The sequence below is a fragment of the Lynx canadensis genome, chromosome E1, assembly GCF_007474595.2.
Source record: "Lynx canadensis isolate LIC74 chromosome E1, mLynCan4.pri.v2, whole genome shotgun sequence".
Lineage (NCBI taxonomy): Eukaryota > Metazoa > Chordata > Mammalia > Carnivora > Felidae > Lynx > Lynx canadensis.
Window position 1 is genome coordinate 4,781,222 of NC_044316.2, and position 17,613 is coordinate 4,798,834.

At 46.1% G+C, this 17,613-nt stretch overlaps 1 protein-coding gene across 2 annotated transcripts; it reads right to left on the reverse strand.

The window, feature by feature from the left end:
* Positions 1-2,005: 2,005 nt before the first annotated feature.
* LOC115500583 (protein SCO1 homolog, mitochondrial) lies at positions 2,006-17,554 on the reverse strand. Of its 2 annotated transcripts, none has more exons than XM_030295099.1 (6): positions 17,244-17,554; positions 15,844-15,934; positions 12,463-12,567; positions 11,547-11,639; positions 7,847-7,962; positions 2,006-2,930 (listed from the first exon to the last, which is right to left on the reverse strand). In XM_030295099.1, exons 1-6 carry the CDS (start codon positions 17,526-17,528, stop codon positions 2,796-2,798), a joined length of 825 nt encoding a protein of 274 aa, XP_030150959.1. In that variant the 5' UTR covers positions 17,529-17,554; the 3' UTR covers positions 2,006-2,795. The 2 variants fall into 2 exon arrangements, with proteins under 2 accessions (XP_030150959.1, XP_030150958.1); XM_030295098.1 differs by having other exon boundaries at positions 12,370-12,567.
* Positions 17,555-17,613: the final 59 nt, after the last annotated feature.

Consider the following 17,613-nt stretch of genomic DNA (forward strand, 5'->3'; position numbering starts at 1 on the left):
AGCCCACGGGTGTTTTACTGTGGACTGACCAAATGGGTGTGTGTTCAGTGAATCTCGCCCCCTGGACCTCAGGTTACCAGCTGCCTCGCGGATAGCCGGGTGCATGTAGTACTTCCGTGCATGCTACACAGGCAGGATTCTTCTACTTTTCAAATAAACAACATCGTTTCTAAAAATACGAATTCCCTTGGAGAGCCCAGCACGAGCACTTGAAGGTCTGCAAGGGATACTTTGTTGAAAGGCAGCCTTCGTTCTGATTTCCCCGAACTCACAACTGGAAAGGTTGCCCGCCCGCCACAGTGCACCCCCAGGCTTGGTTGGATTCACACGGTCACAGTCAGCACCCCATGGCAGTGGGTCACGCAGGGGCTTGACCGGACACGGAGACCCGCGTTCTAACCTAGGTCCACGAGGAAGGGCAGTAGCCGCATCTCTGGGACCGTCCCCTCGCGCTTAAAACGAGATTTGACGTCATCCCTGCTTCTAACATCCTGACTCTAAGCCTTTAAACTTGACACTGGAACGAACAGCAAATGCGGTTCTTCAAAAGCCGCCGTTCGCTCTCTGGATCCTCGCGCAGCTCTAACCTGTGACATCGGAGAACGAAGACTCCATTTTATCTGAGGCCAGCCTGCTGCAAAGTGACCCACACAAATGTCCTGTGGCCTAAAGCAGACCAGCTTCTCTCATGTCTGGCATGTTAGACATTTGGTATTTTCTTTGTCACATGAGACCAGTCCTCCAGCAAAGCCCCTCACCTTCTTGACAAGGTTCCTAGGAAAGTCATTCCACCTTGGCGTTTACAGAAACTCAGTCCTGGGGCTATTTCTTCTCTACCGGATACTGGAGAATGGCCAGGTGCCAGTCGGTCAGGCTGCTGGCACAAAGCCACACAGACTGGGGGCGGGGGGCGGGGTGGGGGGCTTCAGCGTGGCTCGTTTTCTCACCAGGCTGGAGCCTCCGAGCCCGAGATCAAGGTGTCAGCGGGGTTAAGTTTCTCATGGAGCTGGTCTTCTGTGCCCCTGCCCTCTTCTTTAAGGACACCAGTCACACTGGGCGAGGGCCCACCCTAACGGCCTCATTTTATCTGAGTCACCTCTGCAAAGACGCCCTCTGCCAATACAGTCCCATTCTGAGGTACTGGGGATCAGCGCTTCACCATCCGAATCCTGGGGGCGGTGACCATGCAGCCCATGGCCGCTTTGGAGTGTAAGGTTTTGCTTTTTCATGTACTTTGACGTATTTCTTGCAGGTTTAACGGAAGTATTGTGAATTTAAAAACCACGACAGGCCTGTATCATGTGCACGTGGAACCTAAGTGATGTGCAAGAGTGTGTCTGACTATAAACTGTATCCGTGGCATTAGGATTTACTGAAAAACTTTGGGAGTACTTGGCCCTGGGTGGCCGCTTCTGGTAGGAAAAAGGGACACTCGAGCCCAGACGCCCAGGGAAGCTGAATTCACAAAGGATTCACACCACCACTCGTTCTCCTCAACGGCTGTGCGCACAGCATGCTGTTAACAGACACACCGAAGGATGGGTCAGCTTTTCACTTGTGCAGATCAAAACGCTGCTTCCCCACAAAACGGTTTCTCCAGCCTGATCCCCAGGCCACCAGCATCTGAGGCAACTACGTGTTGTTTGTGAACACAGGGGTCCAGGGTGCCTGGGTGGCTCCCTCAGTCTGACTTCGGCTCAGGTCATGATCTCGTGGTTCGTGGGTTCGAGTCCCGCATCAGGCTGTGTGCTGACAGTGCAGAGCCTGTTTTGGATTCTGTGTCTGTCTCTCTCTACACTTCCCCACTTACGCTCTAAAATAAAATAAACATTAAAAAAAAAAAAAAAAAATGAGCGTACAGGTCTGCGTCCCACCCGGAACCTGCGAATCCAGCCCTGGCCGGAACCTGAGCTCTAACAAGCACCCAAGGGGCCCACCCGAGTCTGCGGGTCTCTGTGCTGCCGTGGACGCACCCACCCTTCAGCACAAGAAAGGTCACACTGTCCAAGCTGCAAAACCGAGCACACCTTTATTTCACACCCACTGCAACCCAGCCAAGGCAGAGAACCCTGTGTCACAGTCCCGATTCAAGATCCTCTTTTGTCCATTTGGTAGCTGCCTGAAAACCCGGCACATTTAAATGAAAATCACATAAAAGACCCCCAGAGAAACTGACCCATCTTCCCCAAACAACAGACTTCCTCGTTAGTAAAATCAGCAGGTGCCGATGGAAGCACAATACAAACTTGACCATGGTGTCTGTTCGCATGGAAGACTATACTTAAATGCTTTCAGGTCTAAAAACCCAACTGTGAATGTCCAAGAGCCCGATTTTAATTTGACTGTTATCAGCCACCAAGAACTTGAGGAGGAAAGCAAGGGCACTGTGGAAATTACTCTTCCTGGAAATTCAGCCCCACAACCCGGGTGGCAAGGGTCCAGGACACAGGAGAGACAGCAGTGCTGATCCGAGGGCCCCTCTGACGTGGAGAAATGCACCTGCTGAGTCTCTCCTGAGTCCATCCCACGGCTTCATGGTAACTTGGTCCTCCGGTCTCAAGCGACTATTCGGTTGTAATCTTTACAGTTCCAAGAATCGATTTTGGCTGAACCCAAGGGTAACATAATACCCATTTATACTGCACCCATAATGTCCACAATACAGATGTTCTTGCGGTACGAAGGCCATTCTGTCGGTTGCATATGTATCTACACAGATAGATGTTGGCTCCTGTGGGAGACAAAGCTTTTCTCCTCTTTGGCAAGAGAACATCCACCCGGCGCCACTGCTCTGGCTAGCTCTTTTTCCTACGTTCCCTCATGTGCGCAGCAATGGAACCGGCTATTTCTGCATTCTTCTTGTTCTGGCCAAAATAATCTAGAAACTGGCCATCTGGTCCAATCAAGTACATTATTATTGTATGATCCACCTGCAGAGAAAAAGGTGGGGGAGGGAAAGGACAAAAAGATTACCAAAATAAGTTGCTTATTTTTCTGATTAAATGCTGCAGATGAGAACTTCACATTAATGATTAAATAACCTCTGTAACATGTATCGTTTACAGAATGCGTCTAAGCCTATTTTCATAAATTCACGGTGACAAATATCTAAAATCGTTTGCATTCCAGCACTCTCCACTGACTATTGCCTTAGACATCAGCTAGAATTTGGAATTCTTCTGGTTCTGTCCATAACACATGCATGCACTCGATCTCGGAGAATCGACTTCCAAGAAACGGCTGCTGCTTTCGGAAGAAACGGGTACCTCATTGCTCCCAAATGCTGCCTACCACACTGTGTCAGAAGAACCCAGAAAAGTCACCACTACTGTAAGTGTATGATTTATACATTCTGGAATGCTATGTAGTCCTGATATTAGTGCCTCACATGGAAACGTGGAAATAAGGGTTTTTCTCCCCCAGGAAGCTGGCATATACTCTGCCGAATGATCCTATCTGAGGCAGATCACCTGGGCCGTCCTCAGGAGACAAAAATGCTACTCCTCCGAGGAGTCATCTTACAGTTATCTATTTTCCAAGCAAAGTTCTGAAAACATTCCTACCTCTAACCTAAGCTTGGATTGGTCATACAGTTTTTATTTATATGCCTCCACTTAATCCAACTTTAAATGAGCAGAAGGCTTGGCGCTTAAGGAGTCCTTGGAATTTATTGCAGGCTTGATTGCTATTTGGCAAGACAAAAAGAAAGACCGAAATGTGATCACACATACCGAACCGGAGACACCCCCAAATACACCCGCCACACATTATAGGTCTGTGAGGTTATTGCTTTTTTATATACACACATTTGTAAACACAGAGCAAATGGAAAGAGCCACTTGCCTGCACACAGAAGGAAAGAATGTGCCCCAAGAGCTCAAACAGCTGGTGATTTCACATGTCCTGGAATAATTCGCTGAAGGAGCAGGACGGGGGATCAGCGTTTCTCCGCATATCTGATACCGAGTCAGAACTGGGTCTCCAGCTCGCGCTTTACACCTTTCTCTGTATCTACAGCTTTCGTTTTTCTGTTTCTGTTTGTACTCGATTCTCTCACTCCCTTAAAAAACTAAAATTCCAGGGGACTTATGTTATGAGTGTTCTTACTGGAAATTACTTTCTAGTACAGAACGAAAACACTGTTCTACCCGTATCTGTCAAACTTGTCAGTGGCTGTGTCTGAACGTCCAGCTGCCTTGTGGGCAGAGCGAGAGCTGTCGTATGTATCTAACCCACAAGTTTAGAGTTCTAGTAGGTCCCAGGACAGATACAGGAAGCCAACGTTCACCGACAAGCTCTGTCACGTGCCACCTTCGTCCCGAGCCAGGCATCCCACTCCTCTAGAAATAATCCAACGGGCTGGAGAGGAAGCTCTAGAACAGTAAGAGCCAGACCGAAGCTGAGAACCCAGGCCTGCCCGATTTCACAGTCCGCTTCTGCTGCCACCTTGCTGCACGATCTCTGCCAGCGTTCTGCGGAGCAGTGTGTATGCTTCACAGACACGTGCATTTTTTATGTTTTGCAAAGTAAATATATGTGCATAAAAATGCAAAAAGAATATACGGTAAACTTCTCCAGGGGAAGCCTGTCACTCCTTCCAGACTTCCAGGAGTCCCTCCGTTCTCCTCCAAGGGAACCACTGCCACCAGATCCTTCTGGATTCTTCCAGAGAAAACTGTCCACATCTGTTAGCGAGTGTACATACCTGCCTACTTCTTTCTATACGGAAGCAACAACGTCCTGTAGGCGCTTTCTCATTTAACAAGGTGTTGGACACCGTTCTCCGCCAGTAAGTACAGGGTAGCTTTTAAAAAATGGTTGCCTGGTTCTTCCCTACGAACAATACTGTAGGGTACAGGTGTAGAAAAATCCCTCAAAGTAGAATCTCTAAAGTAAACAGTACTCCTCTTTAAACGCTGACAGATACTGACAGTTTTGGCTTCCGAAGAGGGTCTCTCAGTTAAATTCCTATCACCTATGCACAGAAATGCCCACGGTTCCAAATTTCCTCCCAACAGCGTATTCCCTTTTTCCCCAAATTAGATTTCGACAATACATTTCCAACTTTTGACCTGTGCTGATCTAACAGGTACAAAATAGCATTGCATTATACAATTCACATTCTTTCACTAGGAGTGGAACTGCACATCTTTTCTTGGGTTTGAAAGCCAGTTATGTTGTTTTTCAAAAATACTTCCTACTTAATTCTTACATACGAATGTTATATATATAATATATATATATATTACATATATATATATATATATATTATATATACACATATATAGCTTCCAGTGGACCCTAAATGTTTGGCACACCCATTTCTCTAATTTTTTTTTTTTTTTAACATTTATTTATTTTTGAGAGACAGGGCATGGGCAGGGGAAGGGCAGAGAGAGAGGAGACACAGAATCCGAAGCAGGCTCCGGGCTCTGAGCACACCGCCTGACGCAGGGCTCGAACTCATGAACTGTGAGATCATGACCTGAGCCGAAGTCGGATGATTAACTGACTGAACCCCCCCAGGCGTCCCTGGCACATCCAGTTCACATGTACTATCAGTCTGAAGATTCCACAGGCACTCAAAAGCCAGAAGCTTCCCCTTTGCTACTGCTGCTTGAGATTAAGAAAACCTGATTCCCTCACTCCCTGCGGGTCCTTAAATCTTGACTAAAGTTTCCCACACCATTTTGCGGACGAAAATCTGTGACCTCAAAGGACAGAAGTCATACCAATGAAAAACCTAACAAGCTGGAGAGTGCCTCCCCCTACTGGTTGATTTAGCAAAGAACTCATTCGTTCTTTTTCATTATTATTAACTCGAGCAGAGCTAACAGACAGTTCCATTAGCTTCAAAGGCACAATTCACTGGTTCTGATCAAAAGGTCAAATTCTTATAGCAGTAGACCAGTATTTCTCAAAATCGGGTCTAGGATGTATTCCAGAAGGTCCAAGAAGTCTCCATAAGACTTAGATATCTGCATTTTAATTTTTAAACTTAAAAAAGTTAAGACTCATATTCTGGATTATCTGCGTGACTATCTTATGACTGAATACAAATCTCCGTGGCCAAATACGTGTCTATGTCTATGATCTCGCACACACCTGCTGTCACTGCTGGTTACAGGGCAGACAGCATGAAAATGATGTGCTCTTGCTGGGTCCCAGACCAAACAGTCAAGGTAGACGACACCAACATTTCAAAGTATTTTAAAGAACACACGAAGGGCAGTTGATTGTATAGTTGGGCATCCGACCCAAACCCCGTTTTGGAGACAGGCTCCTATAATTAATCACTCCACCCGACCAATGTTACAGAGAAACCAGAGCACGACAGCTGAGGGGGAAGAACTGAACTAATACTAAGCAGCAAGGCCAACTATTAATGGACAGGAAAAAGTGTCCCGTTTGAGAAGAAAACTGGGTGGGTGGGGTGGTGCTGATGCCCTTTGTTGGTATTTCGCTGTGAAAGCCCAGGTAAGAAGAGGGGCCGGGTGACGTGGACACCTAGGGCTCCAGGGGCAGTGCTGGAGAATGTATGAGCTGTGCAGGAATGACCGCATTTCTGGTTGCTATCATAACAAAGCAAATAGTAAACACGTAATTGTGCATATAATTCATATTTGAATTGAATATAATTGAAGTATATAATTCATATAAAAATAAACCTGATGGAAAGTCTATCTTCTTATAGCTTTCAGTCTTTTCTCTTGATTTTCAGAACTCTTGCTCATTCCAAAAACGCAGTTCTCCATGGCCTAACACTGCTCCTTACACCTTTTCCTTGGCGACATAGAGAACCTAGACAATGGGTTTTTATTATTTTATTATTATTATTTTTTTGGAGAGGGAGAGAGTACGAGTTGGAGACAGGGGCAGAGAGAATCTTAAGCAGGCTCCACGCTCAGCGCGGAGCCTGACGCTGGGCTCGATCCCACAACCCCGGGATCATGACCTGAGCCAAAATCAAGAGTCAGACGCTCAACCAAATGAGCCACCCAGGGCTCCTATATATATATATATTTTTTTTTTTTTTTTTTTTTTTTTTATAAAATTTTTTTTTTTCAACGTTTATTTATTTTTGGGACAGAGAGAGACAGAGCATGAATGGGGGAGGGGCAGAGAGAGAGAGGGAGACACAGAATCGGAAACAGGCTCCAGGCTCCGAGCCATCAGCCCAGAGCCTGACGCGGGGCTCGAACTCACGGACCGTGAGATCGTGACCTGGCTGAAGTCGGATGCTTAACCGACTGCGCCACCCAGGCGCCCCAATATATTTTTTAATGTTTATTTATTTTTGAGAGAGAGAGACAGAGCATGAATGGGGGAGGGTCAGAGAGAGAGGGAGACACAGAATCTGAAGCAGGCTCCAGGCTCCGAGCCGTCAGCACAGAGCCCGACGTGGGGCTTGAACCCACGAACTGTGAGATCGTGACCTGAGCCGAAGTCGGATGCTTAACCGACTGAGCCACCCAGGTGCCCAGGGCTCCTATATTTTTAAATTTAAATAAAGCTTCGTCCCCAAATGATGGGTTCTCTTTATTTCCAACATGGTATCCAAGTACCATGTTCTACTGAATCTAAAATACCACTCATCATATATTTTCCCATAATTTTCTGGGCCACTAAAAAGGAAAATGGGCAATTCAATTATAAGGACACTGAATATACATTAAATCAATATCCTTAAAAAAATTATACTTCTATTATCCTTTCAAATATCCCTAATTCCTGAGGAATTTGTGATGATCTCAGCTTTTCTCTCATTTCTGCAGCCCACTGTCAGACCGGCACAAGTGTGCGGTCTTAGCACCGGCCTGTGGGCGACACTCGAGCGTCTACTTACGATGTAGTCCTCGTCCTCGTCCCTGGGGCCAGGACTGTAATACACCCTGTACGCTCTGGCCACTCGGTCGATCTCTTCTTTGGTGCCAGTCAAGCCAACCAGTTTGGGAGAAAATTCTAAATTAAAAAAAAAAAAAAAAAAAAAAAGAGAAACACAGTGAAAAATAAGAAGCGAGTGAAAGCACCCCCCATCCCCTGCCTTCAGAGTCTCTGCTGCTGCTTTCTCCCCGTGTGTCCTGGTCCCCCCCTCGTGACTCACGGGAACAGACACGCACACAGAACAAACGCAAACTCTCCCTTGTGATGAAGAAGTCACGTTCACCAAGACAGGCCACATTCTGAGCCATCAAACACACCCTAACACATTTAAAAGGACAGAAACCATACGTGTGCTCTCAGATCACAGTGGAGTTGAACTCAAAGTCTGTAACAGAAAGATCGCTGGAAAATCCCAGGACACACAGGGACGAAACATACTTCTGACTAACACACGGGTCAAAGAAGAAATATCAAGAGATATTTAAAAGTATTTTGAACTAAGTGAAAATGAAGACACAACTTATCGAAATTTGTGGGATGCAGCCAATGCAGTCCTTCGAGGGGTATTTGTGGCACTGAATTTATACAGTGGAGAGGACCCAAAATCAGGAATCTAAATATCCCCCTAGGAAGCTAGGAAAAGAAGAGCAAATTAAATCCAAAGTGAGAAGAAAAGAACTGGAGCAGAAATCAATGAAACTGAAAAGAGGAAAAAAATCACTGAAACCCAAAGCTGGTTCCTTATCATATGGAAGTGAAATCCTTTCAAAGTCCTCTTGTAATGATCTGGAGGGAATGTGTTCTAATCATTTAAATCACATTTCTTATTAATTTGGTTGTTTTTAAATACTCAGATACGGTTCTGAGACACGCTCAAGCTTAAAGATACTACCACGAATTAAGCATGACAGTGTTTTGTTGTATCCTGAAAAAGAGGTTTGCTTTTTGCTTCACACTTCACTCGACTCCGGCCCAGGGCTGTGTCTCATCTTCCAGCAAATAACCTCCCGGCATGTATTTACTGTTTGGTTTTTGGGATTCATGGAAGTGAGCTGGTGAAGGTCACCAAACCACCACGAGGATGGAAGTACAACACTGAGCAGCAGTGCCTTCTTCCAAAGGCAGAGAGGAAAAAAGCCTGTTTTCATTTTTCGGGCTAATCCAACCTAAATTGAAAATCTGTTCAGCTACTGAAAAAGCACAATGGCTTGTTTTTCTTTTCCACTCTGAGTAAACAGAAAGGTAAATGAAGTCTGAATTAGTTGTATATCCAAAACTTTCAAAAAATATTGCTGAAATTGCAATAATTTTCTAAATATGAACTTAAATATGTAAACAAATTTTATTAAGTTTCTTTATTAATTCTGAGAGCAAGTGACTGAGCACACAAGCGGGGGAGGGGCAGAGAGAAGGAGAGACAGAATCCCAAGCAGGCTCCGCACCATCAGTGCAGAGCCGGATGCGGGGCCCAAACTCATGCACTGTGGGATCATGACCTGAGCCGAGATTAAGAGTCGGACGCTTAACCCACTGCACCACCCAAGTGCCCCAAACTTAAATATTTTCAAATCCCCCCACCCCATCCGGTGCAACTGGTCAAGATGACACCATCTCTGTATGTATGTGCTGGTGGAGAATATTACTGTAAGGGTTTTGCATTTCAGTTACAGGAACTCAGATGCCTACTTATCGGGAGACATTTAGGATTTGGTTAATTTATGGTTAAAAAGAAAATAACTGCCAATGCAACACACACTTCCATCAGAGATAGTTTATCACCCCACGAGTTATACCTGCTTTTTACTGCTTTTGGAATAAACTATGCCATTGTTCAAATTTCTGCCTAACCTGCAAACAGTGAACACAAATTCACCTTGAAAATCTAATAAAAGCTCTAAAACTTTAAGGAAACATAAGCCTTTGTAACCTTGGGCTGGACAAAGATTTCTTACACATGACACTAAAAGAAAGGTCTCTAATTGTCTCTAAACCAATAAGTGCTCTTCAAACCACACCAAGTGTGGGGAGCACGGGCAGGAGCCTGAGCTCTCATGCACGGCTGCTGGGAATTTGAAAACATACAACCACTTTGGAATACTATCAGTTTCTTAAAAAGATGAACACACACCCACCACACGATCCAGCAATCAGGCGTTTACCAGGGAAGTGAAAAGTATGTGTCTGTACAGAGGCTTGTACATGAATGGTCTTGGCAGCTCTCTCCGTAAATAGCTCCAAACTGAAAGTGACTCCAGTGTCCATCATTGGAATATTACTCAGAAGATAAAAAAGAGTCAACTGATAACATGCTAAATCATGGACGGGTCTCAAAATAATTATGCGGAAAGAGGCCACTAAAGACAAAAGAGTACACTAAATACTTCTGTGGACACAGACTTCTAGGAAATGGAAACTAATCTATGTTGACAGACAGCAGATCTGGGGATGGGACGGGGGCAAGGGCACAAGGGGGTGACAGGTATATTCATTTTTTGATGGTGGTGATGGTGTCACAAGTGCAGACATGACAAAAGATAACTGTGCACTTTGAATATGTACATGTTATCGTATGTCAATTATATCTCAATAAATATGTTAAATGACAAGATACAGCAGGTCCTTCACAAAACACACTTTTAAAAAAACCTCAAAGCTTTAGATGGTACACATTGCAATGTGTCATATAACAAAATTAAATGTAGAAGTACTCATTAGCTCCTTTGGCCTAAATCAATTTCACCATGAGACTTAAAATTCCAATTCCTGACTTTTGAGTGCCCATGTTCCTGTCACTCCTATAACAACAAAACAGATTCTTATTCCCATCATTTTTTCAGCTGAAGAAACTTGGACCTTAAGAAATTATGCAACTTGCCCAAGCTCCTAAGAACGTAAGCATTCGTCCTTAATTCTACCGGCACTCGGTCTTTCGAATTGCTTTCTCATAGGTTTTAACCTGCATGTGATGTTTCAACTGAGATTCTTCTATGAAAAGTTATAAATGTGCTTCTCATAATAAATGTTCTGGATTTATAAAGTATACGGTAGGAGTTCACACTGTGCTCACATCTCATAATGTCGCTAATCTTGGGGCGCCTGGTGGCTAAGTCAGTTAAGCGTCCAACTTTGGCTCAGGTCATGATCTCACAGTTCGTGAGTTTGAGCCTCGTGTCGGGCCCTGTGCTGACAGCTTGGAGCCTGCTTCGGATTCTCTGTCTCCCTCTCTCTGCCTCTCCTCTGCTCGCTCACTCTCTAAAAATAAACAAACTTAAAAAAAAAAAATAATGTCGTTAATCTCCCAACGTCCATACACCCAGGATGTACATCTGTCCTATTACAGAGAGAATGAGGTACAGAGGCGGAAGGAGAAGCAATGTGTTCTGCCTCTCAACTCAAGATTCTGTTAACTTAGTTGATATCTGAGGCCAAGTCCGGTCCTTCCTGTGACAAAATACAGAGAGCTGTGCATCAGGAATTGAGAAACTTGTTTCTTATTTGCTTGTTCACGGTCACAACTGAGCCTCACCTTTTTTATTCACCTGTAAACCTGACGACGACACCATTTGTCCTCCCGTGTCCACGAGGCACGTAAGGTCGAATGAATCCATCTTTCAAGAACTCTAAGAGCTACACAAATGTAAAGCATTATTAACAGGACCTACCTTTCACATACTTGGCGATGGCTTCTTTGGTGTCCCTCTCTGGGTCGATAGTGATGAAAAGCGGAGTTAAATTTGGCAGAGTTGGAATTCCATCTGAAAGGATATTCCCACTGGTCAGTACTCACGCTCTGGGGGAAAAGATGAACGCTGGCAGTTACAGCAGAGAGAGCCGCAAGTGCTACAGCGAGGGTTAGGGAAACACAGGAACACCTAAGCGTGGAGGAGAGGACGGGGAAGGGATGGGACGGCCTGCGAGCAGGTCCCCGGAGTATCTGCGGTGGGATCAGATAAGAATCCTACTGAACACCTTCACCGGTGCACACGCGTTACGGGGGTCCCGTCACGTGGGCATCTCGTGTTCTGATCCAACGTGATGTTTGCGGTTTTCGCCCCACCACACCTCAAGGGCAAGGTGAACTATTAGTGAGGACTGAGTCCCCGGAAACAATCCAGCTTAAGGATGGAGGCCTGCCTCCTGTCTGGGACTAACCAGTGCGGCTGACGGCACATCACAAACCACACCGCCGTCTTGCTAGTCCGTCACGGGGACAACGACAGTGTCAGTGACGGATGTCTACAATCAAGGGACATAAGCAGCGCTACAGGAGACCAGACCTCACCCACATTTTTAAGCAATTTAACATTTGGCATCAGAACAAGCTCCCTCTGGTAGAGAATATGGTCGTGGGAATCAAAGCAGCAAATGAGCCTGATGCTGAAATTTTATATTCTCAGAAAGCAAATAATTACAACACCTCGCCCAACGGAAATCCGAGGACGTGAAACTACGGAAAAGTAGTTTTTACAGTTAGCGGTGGCTTACCTATCTCATCCACGACTTGAATCATTTTTTCTAGTTCTTCTGGACAGATATCAGGGCAATGAGTGAAACCAAAATAAATCAGGACCCACTGACCCAGGTAGTCTTGGTCAGTGACGGGCTCTCCAGTATGAGTCGTGAGGGAAAACGGACCCCCGAGGAGAGGCTTTCCCAAGCTCCGCTGCCGCTCCTTCTCTAGCTCTTAAAGAGATACAAACACTCACGTTAAACAAGTCAGTCTAACCACAGGCACCGAAATGCCTGATGTACGGTCAGTACTGTACTAATGACTGTGGGGGCACAAAATGTGCTGAACAGTCTGTTTCCTAGAAACTTAAAAAATATTTTAAGAAAAACAATCCTATGACAATGCAACAAAACGAAATTGAATGGAATGGTATGTAGAGAGGACTCTAAGAAAGTGGTAAAGGTATTTCTTCCTCTTTTGGAATAGTTCAGTCCTGTCATCAGGTGTGGCCGTGGTGGGGGTGGGGGAGGGGCCACAGGGGCCCAGAGCGGACTGTCTGAGCCCAAGTGGGGCAGGGGGGGTGGCCTGGCACCAGGAGTCTTAACCTGAGTGTCCCAAGGGCATCTGAATGCGCTGGGGACAGCAGTGATGGGACCTCAGTTCTATACAGGGGATTAGTAACAAGTAAGTAAATTAAAGATAAGCGTTACACATGGCAAGAGGTAGAAAGATGGGGAGAAAAAACCCAAATGCAGTCTGTAGTACTGTGCAGAAACTGGAGGTGCCAGGGTCAACTTGTGGCTGCAAGATGCGTTCACACAGAAGCAAACGCAGATGTAACCACATCTGTCCACCGAGAGGACCCTGCAGTGGACACAACCCAGCAGCAACGAGCCCTGGGTTCTAAGTATCACCCTCCACCAAAAGCGAACAGGGCTTTTTGGAGACATGGCGGGTGTCAGGGCCATGGCAGAGAAGTACAAGACAAGCCCGGAACATCCTGTCACGTCAGACTGAAGGAAGGACTCCAAGAACACTGGAGACGTGTCCCAAGGAACAAGAGCTGCTCAGACTGCCAGGGACCAACAGGGGACAGTGGAGCAGCAAAATAAAGAGAATGTGGATTACGATTCATTAAACACGCAGGAGAGCACGAGTCCACACGGATATAAATAAATGGAGAGTTTGATGCGGACCGGGATGAACATTTAAGTGTGCAAATGCACACCACGAGATACGTATTAATTACATTTTCGGGACAGAAGCCTGACAGACACACCCTCAACCTGAGCACTATCAGTAACGGGACCAAAGGAGGCCCTGTGCCACCAGACGAGACGCAACGAGAACAGCGCACGAGTTCTGTGACATTCCTGCTGAAGGAACGTGACCCGAATCTGATCACGAGGAAACCAGACAAACCCAAACTAAGGGACATTACTGGCCTGTAATCTTCACAGTTTTCAAGGTCATCAAAGTCTCATAAAGATGGAGAAACTGCTACAGACTGAAGGAGCCTAAAGAGACAAGTAGGCACAAGGTCTGGTTCTGAACTGAACTCCTACTATCAAGAAGGCCAAGCTGCAAAACTTGAATGAGGCCTGAAGACTGAATGGAAGTTAACATGTCAATGTTCATTTTCCGATTTTGGTGGCTGTATCATGATTAAATTGGAGAACGTACCTGTCTGTAAAAAATACACAATGGAGTAGAGATGATGATGCATGTCCGCAAACACTCTCAAATGATTTAGAAATACTTGAATTTTTTAAAGTTTATTTATTCTGAGAGAAAGAGAGAGCAGGGGAGAGGCACAGAGAGAGAAAGGGAGAGAGAGAGAGACAGAGAGAGAGAGAGAGAGAGAGAGAGAGAAACCCAAGCAGGCTCCACACTGTCAGCGCACAGCCCAACTCGGGGCTCGAACTCGCAAACTGTGAGATCACGACCTGAGCCGAAACCCAGACACTTAACCGACTGAGCCACCCATGTGCCTCTGGAGATACTTTAAATATCGTTTCATAATAGGGTTTTTAATAAAACAAATATTATCGCAGGTGAAATTCCAAACTAAAGTAAAAAGCTTGCTTATTCTAGAATGGTCTCTGCCACTACTTTTCCTGGCTTGTTTTGTTTCTTTGTGAAACTAAAGGAGCTTAATTTCTTACTAGAATATGAAAATCCCATCAATAAAATACTGGTTGTTACACAAAACAAACAGGTCTGTATATCAATATGGGCCTTCTACTGCTAAGATTCTAGAAGCCTATGAATTCTCCCAGATCTAAACATGTCCTTTGTATCACGGCTTCAAAACAGACTCTGAAGAACCAGAATAGATTTAAGTGATATTTTATTTTTTTATTATTACTTTTTTAACGTTTATTTATTTTTGAGACAGAGAGAGACAGAGCATGAACGGGGGAGGGGCAGAGAGAGAGGGAGACACAGAATCTGAAACAGGCTCCAGGCTCCGAGCTGTCAGCACAGAGCCCGACGCGGGGCTCGAACTCACGGACCGCGAGATCATGACCCGAGCCGAAGTCGGCCGCTTAACTGACTGAGCCACCCAGGCGCCCCATGTGATATTTTAAAGTTTGACTAGAAACTTTTAAACCAAATCTTAAAAGCCTGGAGTAGTGACTAAAATATAAAGTTCTCGTAGCCAATTTCTGGACATTTCAAGTGCTAAGCCAGAGCAGTTCCTGGCACTCCCTGACCAGATTCTCCCTATTTCTCTCCATCATCCAAGGTCAGCCTGTGGCCCTTCCCTCTGCTGATACTTGGTGGTCTGTAGGAGGGGCTGGCCCTTCAGAGGCTGGGGAGAACCTCTTCTAGTGAAATCCTTCACTTCTGTGTCTGCTTCCCTGTCACGAGCACCTCGATGGCTGGAATGCATCTAAGTCATCCTTGGGAACCCTCTGGGCGTCATACCACCCACGCTCCCATCTGTTCACAATTAAGTCTTCATACTGTTACACAGTGGCATCTGAATACAGATAAAAACACGATGAGAAACCAGGTGAATTCCAAACCCAGTTTGGAATTCAGTGAACAGTACTGAACCAATCTTAATTTCTTAGTTTTGATAAATGACCCATGGTTATATAATTTGTTAACAATAGGGAAAGCTAGGTGAAAGGTACATAGTAACTCTCTTGTGTCATCTTTATAACCATTCTGTTCATCTAAGATTATTTCAAGATAGGAGTGCCTGGGTGGCTCAGTTGGTTAAGCATCCCACTTCAGCTCAGGTCATGATCTCGAAGTCTGTGAGTTCGAGCTCCGCGTCGGGCTCTGCGCTGACAGCTCGGAGCCTGGAGCCTGCTTCGGATTCTGTGTCTCCCTCTCTCTCTGCCCCTCCCCTGCTCACACACTCTCTCTCTCAAAAATAAAAAAACACTAAAAACTTTCATTGCAAGATAAAAAGTTTAAGAACAAAATAAAAGATGCTAAAAAAAAAAAAAAAAAGAAAGGTTTTATTCAGAGCTGAGCAGAGGATATCTACTTACTCTCTGTCTTTTCTTTCTTGAAGTACTTCATTCCAGCCAATAAGGCTCCACCAATAGCAAATGTGAATGCTAAAGACTTCCAGGAAACAGGCTACTGGGGCAGAGATTTTACAAACAAAAATACTAGTCAGATGCAAACATGCAATCGTCCTACATTTATTACTATGGTAGTTTTTAACATACATAAACACACATCTTGATTTCTTCAACATGTAGAATGTTTCGTGTTGCTCTGGGATGAGAAAATACTGGGGCGCCTGGGTGGCTCACTCAGTTAAGTGTCTGACTTTGGCTCAGGTCGTGATCTCATCGTGGTTCATGGGTTTGGGCCCCGCATCGGGCTCTGTGCTGACAGCTCGGGGCCTGGAGTCTGCTTCGGAATCTGTCTCCCTCTCTCTCTCTCTCTCTCTTTTCCTCCCCCATGCAAGCTCTGTCTCTCAAAAATGAATAAATGTTAAAAAAAATAAACTGAAAAAAAAATACTTGACAGTGTCTGTGGATGCAATTCCATCTGGGCTCCCAACACAATTACAGAGGCATTCCTTTTCAAGAAGAAATTCCCTAAGTCCATTTCCTTTCATGTGAAAGAGGACCTGAAGCTCAAGTACCAGGACTGTTAACACGTGTGACCTTGACCATAGTGGCTGATTTCAAATCCAGTTAATTATGTGTTTGTGCTGATATGGAAAATATAAATAAACCAAATAACAATTTGGGAGGTCACTCTAACTCTGGCTTCCAGAAGTAACAAAGTCAAAGTAGAAGAGATCTAAAAAATGGAGCTTCTTGCAAATTGCATCAAGTTAATTCTTTGTACTCTTTTTCAGGTCCCAAGGTAAGTAAGATGTCCACTACCTTGGTCTAATTCATCACCCTTCTTCCCCCAGCTTCTAAAACCCACTTCTCTTAACCATCACTAGTGGGAAGCGGCTCTCAGGTTTTTCCAGATCAGAACTAGAACCTGAGCGAAATCAAAGAGGGCATACCCAGCACGCAACTACGACCCACATTTTGCTCAATTTCAACTTATACATCGAACATCTAAAGGGGCGTTCAAGTGACAGGAATTAATATGCTTGGATTCCTCACTCCTGGTCAGTTCAAGGTTGAGACCTTCAAGAACACCCGAACTCATTTTGGGGGCAGGGGGCACAAAAGCGCACTACAATCCAAACCCGAGAATCCAACCGCGGGGAGGCGTCGGTTCTCTCTTCCGCGCTGGGACCTCCCGCAAACCGAGGGGGTCGCGGGATGAGAGTCTGTGACCGCGTAAGGCTGAGCCGAGGACCCTTCCAGGCCCGGCCGAGTGGTTTCCGAGATTGCGACCAAGTGGGATGGGGAGGTCGCGGGCCGGCGTGGAGACGCGACGGACAGAGGGAGGGCTCCGGCTGTGCACTCACCCCGGGCTTGGAGGGCCGCGTGGGGTCTCTGCGGCCCTTCGGCTCGGGACCCGACGACCCCGGTGGAGGTGGCGTCGCCGTGCAGAGGGGCCGGTCTCCCCGGCAGCTGCGAGCGAGCTCCGAGGTCCGTCGCGCCTCCTCTCGCAGCGGGCAGAGCTGCCTCATCCAGGCTCCGGCGGTCCCTTCCGCCGGGGCCCAGACCCCGAGTCCGTGGGGCAGGAGACGCCAAAGTCGGCTCCCCGGAAGCCGCATAGCGGACCCCGGTATCCGTAAGAAGCCTGCCATGGACCTAGGAGACCGCGCCTCCTCTAGCCCGCCCCCCAACTTCCGGCGCCGGCTCCACTTCCTCCGGAAGTCGCAGGGGGCCGCT